A 10,269-nucleotide genomic window follows, 5' to 3' on the forward strand; every position below is an offset into this window, starting at 1 on the left:
GAAGCTCACAGCAGACTGTGCTTTTATAGGTGAGCAGCTACCAACACACCTGTCACTAATCATCTAGGGAAATGGCTAACATAAGCTATGGAATCTTAGTTAAAAACATGGTGCATGAGAGAATGTGACCACAATAAGACTAATTAAAAAAATTATATATACACTTAACATCTTTTATTTGTTTTTTTTTATTTATTTATAAGTATTTGTTCACCAGCACTTAATCAGACAGTGTTGGCTACCTTATGGATTTGTTGGGAAACTTCTGCATGTTGTGCATTTGATGACTTTGGTTTTGCATGAACTCCACCTGCTTGTGTATGAAGGTGTCTAATGACCTTGTCAGCTCATCTGCAGTAGGGGTTGTAGGGGCTGGTTGGGTAAGTGGGATATGTTGGAGTGGCAGGATGCTTGGTGGCCTTTGTGCGATGGCTGGCTGTGTTGCTTCCTCCACAGGATCCAAAGACTCCACTGTCTCCAGTATAATTCCAGCTTCATCCTCCAGCATTGGCGGCCGTTGTGGTGGTTGGTGCGGTTGTTGTGATGTCTTAGTAATTATGTTGAAATTGGTAAATATGTCCCCACTATTCTGCAGTTTATGTGAGTGTGCATTTTTGATAAATTGAAAGGTTATGCACATTGAGAACCCTCCTTTATACGGACACTTTTACATCACCATATCATTTAACATGATGTGAGGTATAATTATATTGATGGGTACCTTGAAAAAATTACATCATATCACATTTTTCAGCCGCTAATTCGCATTCCATTAAATAGTCAAATTTGACACAAAAAAAATGTGATTTTGAAAAATGTGATAGGGTGCGATTATGGGACCTTACTAAACATCGCATCCTATTAAATGTCTCCCTGTTTTAAAAGAGTGCGATTTTTTTAGGCACTTTCCAAAAATGCTCATTATCGCTCTTTTTAAAATCACATTTTTTGCTGCTAATTTGCATATTTTATGAGACGTGAACTCTGGGGAAATGTGCGATTTTTACTCGTGAAAATATGCGAATTTGAGGAAATGTGCAATTATGTGTTAAAAAATTAAAATAAAATTGTGTGGGGGTCCCCCCTCCTGAACATAATCAGCCCCGAGGAAAGTGGGACAGTTAGGAGTATTGCCATCTTTGTGATTCAAGGGAACTTGAGAAACAGTGACAAGATACAGAGCATATAAATTAATTCTGTCTAGTGTGAATTTGCTGATGTCTAACTAGATGATTCTTACGTGCAAAACACTTGCTGCATTCTGAGCAACTAAATGGTTTCTCTCCTGTGTGACTCCTCTGATGTTTAACAAGGTTGTTTCTCTGTGCAAAGCACTTGCTGCATTCAGAACATTTAAATGGTTTCTCTCCTGTGTGACTCCTCTGATGTATACTCAGGTCATACTTATGTGCAAAAGACTTGCTGCATTCTGAGCAACTAAATGGTTTCTCTCCTGTGTGACTCCTCTGATGAATAACAAGTTGGTTGCTCTGGGAAAAACACTTGGTACATTCAGAACACTTAAATGGTTTCGCTCCTGTGTGACTCCTCTGGTGTCTAACAAGATATGACTTTTCTGTAAAACACTTGCTACATTCAGAACATGTAACTGATTTTTCTCCTGTGTGACTCTTCTGATGTCTAAGAAGATGTGATTTTCTGGAATAACACTTGCTGCATTCAGAACATGTGAATGGTCTCTCTCCTGTGTGATTCCTCTGATGTATGAGAAGCTGTGATTTACGTGTAAAGCATTTGTCACACTCAGAGCACAGATGCGGTCCCTCTCCTGTGTGACTCCTCAGATGTCTGTGAAGATCTGATTTATATGAAAAGCATTTGTCACACTCAGAGCACAGATGTGGTTTCTCTCCTGTGTGACTCCTCTGATGTGTGAGAAGCTGTGATTTATATGTAAAGCGTTTGTCACACCCAGAGCACAGATGTGGTCTCTCTCCTGTGTGACTCCTCAGATGTCTGATAAGCGCTGATTTATATGTAAAGCATTTGTCACACTCAGAGCACAGATGTGGTCTCTCTCCTGTCAGACTCATCATGTATTAGATCAAAACAAATTAGCTGTGGAAGGTTTCTACTATACAATCCTCCAGTGGTGTAAAAAATGATGTCAGTAGGTGGATTTATCTGTGTTGCTTTCCAAAATGTCTTCCAAATGAAAATCCAATTACTTATTTGTCCTGCAGGAAAAAAATAGCTGTAGGTAACAAAGGTAATTCTACTATTACAGTAATAGTATTGCTTTATATATTGAACATGGTGTGTATATGTGTGTGTATATAAAAGTACATATATACAAAAGTATATACAAAAGTGTGTGCCTGCACACCTCCCAACTTCTGGTGGCTCGGAAGAGGGCCAGTCATGCAGCAAAGCCGGAAAAGAGGCATGGTCTATGAAAAGGGGGCATGGCCTTGCAGGGATGCTGTGGCCTCAGGCCACACCCCCAGGTTTTGCCCTCTGCATTGATGTTGTCTCCCCAGCCAGAAGGGAATAGATGGTAGGATTCCCAACTGCCCCCCCCCCCACCCCCCACGTGGGACACTGCTCCCTTGGGAGGGATGCGAGACTGTCCCCAAACATCTGTACGGTCCAGCAAAAAAATGTATTTTTCTGTATATATAGATATGTGCATGTACAGAAACCCCCCATGAAAATCCTGTGATTACCCCTGACAGCAATCACCTGCATTAAGCCGTTGTTACACAAATCCTTAATTTTATGAAAGGCAGAGTCAGTGCCCCCCGATCCTTCTGCCCTAGGCAGCTGCCTACTTGTAATCCCAGCCCTGAGTAAATTAGAAACTGATATTGTGCCAGAGTATACAGCACATGTGCCAGTCTCCAGGAACATGGCTGCTGCTTCTTGTACCTGGAGACTTCTCTATAGTTTATATATCTGTGGATACAGCTGCTGCACAATTCCCCAAGTGCTGTGATCTGGTGCTGCAGCAGTAATATGGGATGTTGGAGAAGTAAGTGTTATACATGTGGGCAGGGGGTGCAAGGTTATTATCTAACATTATGCAACAACTAAGTTATCCCAGCTGCTGCATATCTGGCTCATACTTACATTCATTTCCCTAATTCTTCATAAATATCTACTACTATAGGATAATGTGGAATCATATGTTGTACATTGTAATATCTAGTTATTTTTTAAATACATATTAACAGATGAAATATAGAACACAGTAGTACTGTATATAGTAATAGTAGTATATCCTTTCATATAAAATTATATTGTAATTCTATGTAACCATTCATAAGATAAAATTATTTCGGTATATATAACAAGAGAATATCTACAGAGGTTTGTTCATGTATCAGTATATTATTATGTATAATATAATTACCTTACTCTGGGGATCCTTCCTCTGTCTCTCTCTTACTCCTCCGTCCTCCCAGCTCTCCAACCAGTAACTGATCCAGCAGCTCCTCCATCAGCTCCCAGTGGCCTGATACAGCCTATTTATAGTCTCTCCTCCCCATCTCTCCCCAGTAGTTCCCAGGATGCCCTGCAGGAATTCTCACACTGAGAGGTGACATGTAAATTAGGGTCACATAACATTAGTATACAGTCAGTCATTCACCACGGCAGCTCCTCCTGCCCAGCTCCTTGTCTTGTAAATGAGGTGTAAATATTCCTAAAGCCACTTACTACAATGGGAAATGCTAATTACACCCTGGCAGGGTAACACCTTGTATTCTAATTAGATCACAGCAGCCTCTGGCCTCCTGTTATGTCACCAAAGGGACCTTTTGTTTAGGAGTCACCTATTGTCCAGGCAGAGTGTCAGCAGAAAGTCCCGTCCTGCATATCAGCAACAGGAACCTCCCAATGATTTAATGCTAAACTATACTCTAAATAGACACATATACAAAACCTGATAAAAAAAATAATTTTAAAATGAAGACACTGCTGCCTATAATGTTGTTTATTGCTGAATGTATTTGTGAGTCTTATGAAAGGTTCATAATGAACATTAACTAATCTTTTGTGGTCGTTATCAGCTCATCAAAAAATTATTATTATCCTTTATTTATATGGCGCCACAAGGGTTCCACAGCGCCCAATTACAGAGTACACATTATAAATGACTAAAGGCTGCCATACATCTACAGATTGATTGTCAGATTGGGCTGGTTGGAACAAAATCCTGGTAATATTTGAATGGCAATTTTTGGCAGTTTTCCAGCAATTCAAAGCAAATGGTCAGATGTAATTTGCTCGCATCCATTGACAGGATTTTGTTCCAACCAGCCCAATCTGACAATCGATCTGTAGATGTATAGGCACCTTTACAGTTGAGGATAATACAGGACAAATACAGGGTAAATGAACATCAGCCAATTACTGCAACATCAGTATCCAGGTGGCAGCAAACAGCATGCTTTGGTGCAGTGGAAGACTACCGATGTAAGAAAGGATAACCACATGAGGTAAGAGGTCCCTGCTCGTGAGAGCTTACATTCTAAAGAGGGGGGGCAAACAGACAGGGGTGACATAAGAGGGGTAGATAGGGCGAGGAACAGAAGGTTAGGAGGACAGTTCGCTGGGTTTGGTGAAGAAGTGGGTCTTAAGAGCCCGTTTGAAGTTCTGTATAGAAGTGGAGAGTCTGAGGGGGAGAGGTAGAGTATTCCAGAGTAAGGGAGCAGCACGTGAAAAATCTTGGAGGTAGGAGTGGGAGGAGGGAATAAGTCGTCAGAAAAGCCGACAGGTGTTAGCCGAGCGAAGGAGACTATTGGGAGTGTAAAGGGATATAAGGTCAGAGCTGTAATGGGAGAGGAGTGGGTGATGGCTTTATAAGTGAGTATGAGAAGTTTGAATTGAATTCTGAAAGGGAAGCCAGTGAAGGGCTTGTAGAAGAGGGTAGGTGGAGGTAGAGCATTTGGCGAGGAAGATGAGTCGGGCTGCAGCATTGAGGATAGATTGGAGTGGACAGGCATTTGTCAGGGATACCAGTTAGGAGGAGATTTGCAGTAGTCCAGCCTGGATATGATCAGTGAGTGGATAATGGTCTTAGTGGAATCCTGAGTGAGAAAAGGTCTTATTCTGGAAAGATTTTTGAGATGAAAATGGCAGGTTTGTGAGAGGTGTTGAATATGTGGTTTGAAGGAGAGAGGAGTCAAGGATTACTCCAAGACAGCGTACTTGGGGGCTAGAGGTGATAGTCGTGCCAATAATAGATAATGAGATTGTGAGATGTGAGGTTGTGCTGGAGGGTGGGAAGATGATCATCTCAGTCTTGGACATGTTAAGTTTGAGAGAGCGCTGGGACATCCAGGAAGAGTTAGCAGAGAGACAGGTGGATATACGAGTGAGGAGAGCGGGGGAAAGGTCAGGGGAGGCAAGGTAGATTTGAGTATCATCAGCATAGAGATGATATTGGAAGTCAAAAGAACTAATGAGGTCACCTGGGCCCTTATTCTGATCGGTGCGTACATTCCCGAATTCTTACGGAGCGGGCCGCACACAACGCTATGCGGACATCGTCCGTAGAAACGCCCATTGAGCCCCCGCATTCGGACGGTCTCACTCTTTAAGAATTGGGCGTGTGTACGGACCACATACAAACCTTGCGCGTGCGGTGGACACGTACAGATTCTGCACGGTCTTACAGCGTAAGCACGGTCTTACCGCGTTAGAACGGACGGGAACCTGGCCGTAGGCACCGATGCAGAGTGTTTACGGTCAATACAACACTATTTTTCGGAGCACACACAGCGAACACATGACCCACTTATGCAATTAGGCAACCTCACTAAAAAGGGATTGTTGTCTATTTGAATCAATTAAATCCTAATATATACTGAAACACATTACTACTATATTCATGACACACATTAACCCTTACAGCATGTGAACATAACATATTCTATATACAGTATGTACAGGAGGAGACAGTGCCACCTGCCACCAGTGGCAGCCAGGTGCAGCAGCCGCCACCGGCCACACCGGATGTGCACGGGTGGACCCAGCTGCTTAACACCATTCATCAGCAGGGAGAGTCAGCAGCAGAGCGGCTGAGTAGGACCGAGGAGGTCATGCAGGCTATTGTCGGCACCCAGCAGGCAATAGCTGGGAGCCAGCAGGCAATAGCTGGCAGCCAGCAGGTCATGGCTGATCAAGCTGTTCGCCAAAATGACCTGCTGGTATGTATAAAAGACCTCCTCATCCGCCATAATGAGCTTCTGGCGGAGCTAATCACCACCAATAGGGCCCTATTATCAGCCGTTTCTGGTGCTTTTCCAACACCAGCACTCCCTGCTGCCAGAAGGGGAACACCATCACCCCCTTCCACAGCAGCTGCTCCACCCAACCCACCAGCACAACGTGGCCATGGCCGAAGTGCTGCTGCACGTGGCCAGGCCCCTACCAGGGCCAAACGGCCACGCAAGTGAGGTGGCATCCACATTAATCTCCGCCCTTATGTCGTCCCAAATCTTTTATTTTGCTGTGTGTGTCAGCTTCACGTGTGCAACCCAATACCGTGCAAAGGGTACCCACATTTGTAGTGCCTTCGGTTGGAATATTTTGGTTGGTTCCCCTGTTGCTCTCTTTCTGCTACCATTACTGGCTGCTGTTCTCGAAGTGTTGGTCCTATACTTTTCTTGTGAAGCCACCTGATGTGTTCCTAATGACTCTGCTGTGGTTATGTATAAAATGAAATAAATTTTGTACATTCTGTATATTATTTTTCATTATTATTATGTTCCCTTTATTTTTACCCATGTGCCAATTAACATGGTCACAAGTTCTTATGTTTTGTTATAATGTAATACATTTTTATTTTACCCCCACATGTGTTCTGTTATTGCTGAATGTAAAAGTGAAATGTACATTTATATTTGGTTTACAAAGTTCTGTCCATTGCTTGCAGTGTAAATGTTGGTCAAATAGCAACAATGCAGTCGTGTTTGCAGCATATCTCCTATATATTTGGCTACATCTGTCACTCAAAGTGGGTGTCTGTGTCTATAACGCTCTGTTCCTGGACTTTCCTCTTAATGTGTGATTGCCTTCATCTGTGCTGAACACCTTTCTGAGAAATTAACCTGTTTAAAACAGGTGATGGCAATCATACATTAAGGGGAAGTCTAGAAACAGAGCATTGTGTCCCTCCTGGAGAGGGTCATGTTGGGAGGTATGTGACAGAGAACCAGCCCAGTGAGCCCACAGACAGTGCCAGACACCCACTGCCTTCCCATGTTGCCCAGCACTGCTACTCCACAGCCACCAGGTGAGCGCCCCCCTCCCGCGATTTGCGGCAAAACCTCCCCTCCCGCGCGCCCCCCCCTCCCGCGATTCGCGGCAAAAACACCCGCTCCCCCGCGACCCCCCCTACCGCGATTCGCAGCAAAAACACCCCCGCGACCCCCCTCCCGTGATTCGCTGCAAAAAGAACCCCCCATGACCCCTCCCGCAATTCGCGGCATAACCACCACCCCGCGACCCCCCCTCCCACGAATCGCGGCAAACCCTCCCCCGTGACCCCCCCCCCCCCGATTCGCGGAAAAAACACCCCCCCCGCGATTCGCGGCAAAAAGAACCCCCCCGCGACCCCCCCTTGCACGATTGGCGGCACCCCCCCTGCGACCCCCCTCCCGCGATTCGCGGCAAACCCCCCCCCCCCCCGCGCAATTCGCAGCAGCCCCAGGATTAAATGGCACATGCAAAACACTGACATGGCTATGGTCGACAATGAAAAAGGTTGACATGAGTTTTTGAAGATTTATTTTTAATTTTTTTAATTTTTTCATATTCATTGTCATGTGTCGACATGGACACCAATGAAGTGGCACACTTATGTCAACATTTACATGTGTTGACCTTTCTGTGTTGATTTTTTCTTGTGGCGATTCACGTCACACCCCCCGCAACCCCCCCTCCCGCGATTCGCGGCACCCCCCGTGACCCCCCACCTCCCGCAATTCGCGGCAACCCCCCACCGGAACACCTGTGAACCCCGCCCTCCCGCGATTCGCGGCACCCACCCCCGCGACCCCCCCTCCCGCAATTCGCGGCACCCCCCCGTGATTCGCGGCAGCTCCAGAATTAAATTGCACATGGAAAACACTGACATGGCTATGGTCGACAATGAAAAAGGTTGACATGAGTTTTTGAAGTTTTTTTGTCATTTTTTGAATATTTTCATATTCATTCTCATGTGTCGACATGGACACCAATGAAGTGCCACACTTATGTCAACATTTACATGTGTTGACCTTTCTGTGTTGATTTTTTTCTTGTGGCGATTCGCGTCACACCCCCCGCAACCCCCCCTCCAGGGATTCGCGGCACCCCGGCACCCCCCCGCCGGAACCCCCATGAACCCCGCTCTCCCGCGATTCGCGGCACCCACCCCCCGCAACCCCCCCCCCCTCCCGCAAATCGCGGCACCCCCCGCGATTCGCGGCAGCCCCAGGATTAAATGGCACATGCAAAACACTGGCACGGCTATGGTCGACAATGAAAAAGGTTGACATGAGTTTTTGAAGATTTATTTCATTTTTTGAATGTTTTCATATTCATTGTCATGTGTCAACATGGACACCAATGAAGTGGCACACTTATGTCAACATTTACATGTGTTGACCTTTCTGTGTTGATTTTTTCTTGTGGCGATTCGCGTCACACCCCCCCCCCCCCGCGATTCGCGGCACCCCCGTGACCCCCCACCTCCCGCAATTCGCGGCAACCCCCCACCGGAACCCCTGTGAACCCCGCCCTCCCGCGATTCGCGGCACCCACCCCCGCGACCCCCCCTCCCGCAATTCGCGGCACCCCCCCGTGATTCGCGGCAGCTCCAGAATTAAATTGCACATGGAAAACACTGACATGGCTATGGTCGACAATGAAAAAGGTTGACATGAGTTTTTGAAGTTTTTTTTGTCATTTTTTGAATCTCCTATATATTTGGCTACATCTGTCACTCAAAGTGGGTGTCTGTGTCTATAACGCTCTGTTCCTGGACTTTCCTCTTAATGTGTGATTGCCTTCATCTGTGCTGAACACCTTTCTGAGAAATTAACCTGTTTAAAACAGGTGATGGCAATCATACATTAAGGGGAAGTCTAGAAACAGAGCATTGTGTCCCTCCTGGAGAGGGTCATGTTGGGAGGTATGTGACAGAGAACCAGCCCAGTGAGCCCACAGACAGTGCCAGACACCCACTGCCTTCCCATGTTGCCCAGCACTGCTACTCCACAGCCACCAGGTGAGCGCCCCCCTCCCGCGATTTGCGGCAAAACCTCCCCCCCCGTGCGCCCCCCCGCCTCCCGCGATTCGCGGCAAAAACACCCGCTCCCCCGCGACCCCCCCTACCGCGATTCGCAGCAAAAACACCCCCGCGACCCCCCCTCCCGCGATTCGCTGCAAAAAGAACCCCCCCACGACCCCTCCCACAATTCGCGGCATAACCACCACCCCGCGACCCCCCCTCCCGCGAATCGCGGCAAACCCTCCCCCGTGACACCCCCCCGCGACCCCCCTTGCACGATTGGCGGCACCCCCCCTGCGACCCCCCTCCCGCGATTCGCGGCAAACCCCCCCCCCCGCAATTCGCAGCAGCCCCAGGATTAAATGGCACATGCAAAACACTGACATGGCTATGGTCGACAATGAAAAAGGTTGACATGAGTTTTTGAAGATTTATTTGTAATTTTTAAAAAAATTTCAAATTCATTGTCATGTGTCGACATGGACACCAATGAAGTGGCACACTTATGTCAACATTTACATGTGTTGACCTTTCTGTGTTGATTTTTTTCTTGTGGCGATTCGCGTCACACCCCCCGCAACCCCCCTTCCGGCGATTCGCGGCACCCCCCGCGACCCCCTCCCGCAATTCGCGGGAACCCCCCACCGGAACCCCCATGAACCCTGCTCTCCCGCGATTCGCGGCACCCACCCCCCGCAACCCCCCCCTCCCGCAAATCGCGGCACCCCCCGCTATTCGCGGCAGCCCCAGGATTAAATGGCACATGCAAAACACTGGCACGGCTATGGTCGACAATGAAAAAGGTTGACATGAGTTTTTGAAGATTTATTTCATTTTTTGAATGTTTTCATATTCATTGTCATGTGTCAACATGGACACCAATGAAGTGGCACACTTATGTCAACATTTACATGTGTTGACCTTTCTGTGTTGATTTTTTCTTGTGGCGATTCGCGTCACACCCCCCGCAACCCCCCCTCCCGCGATTCGCGGCACCCCCTGTGACCCCCCACCTCCCGCAATTCGCG

The 10,269-nt window shown here is 47.0% G+C and overlaps 1 protein-coding gene across 1 annotated transcript in view; it reads right to left on the minus strand.

Annotated features, from left to right (window-relative positions):
• Positions 1-384: 384 nt before the first annotated feature.
• The window catches only part of LOC146075782 (uncharacterized), a 31,592-nt gene continuing 21,707 nt past the window's right edge, over positions 385-10,269 (minus strand). Inside the window, exon 4 of the mRNA XM_083185371.1 lies at positions 385-1,950. Coding sequence (XP_083041497.1) covers positions 1,191-1,950 — 760 coding nt within the window. The 3' untranslated portion in view covers positions 385-1,190. The remainder of the gene's footprint in view (positions 1,951-10,269) is intronic.

The sequence above is a fragment of the Crinia signifera genome, chromosome 4, assembly GCF_055691185.1.
Source record: "Crinia signifera chromosome 4, ASM5569118v1, whole genome shotgun sequence".
Lineage (NCBI taxonomy): Eukaryota > Metazoa > Chordata > Amphibia > Anura > Myobatrachidae > Crinia > Crinia signifera.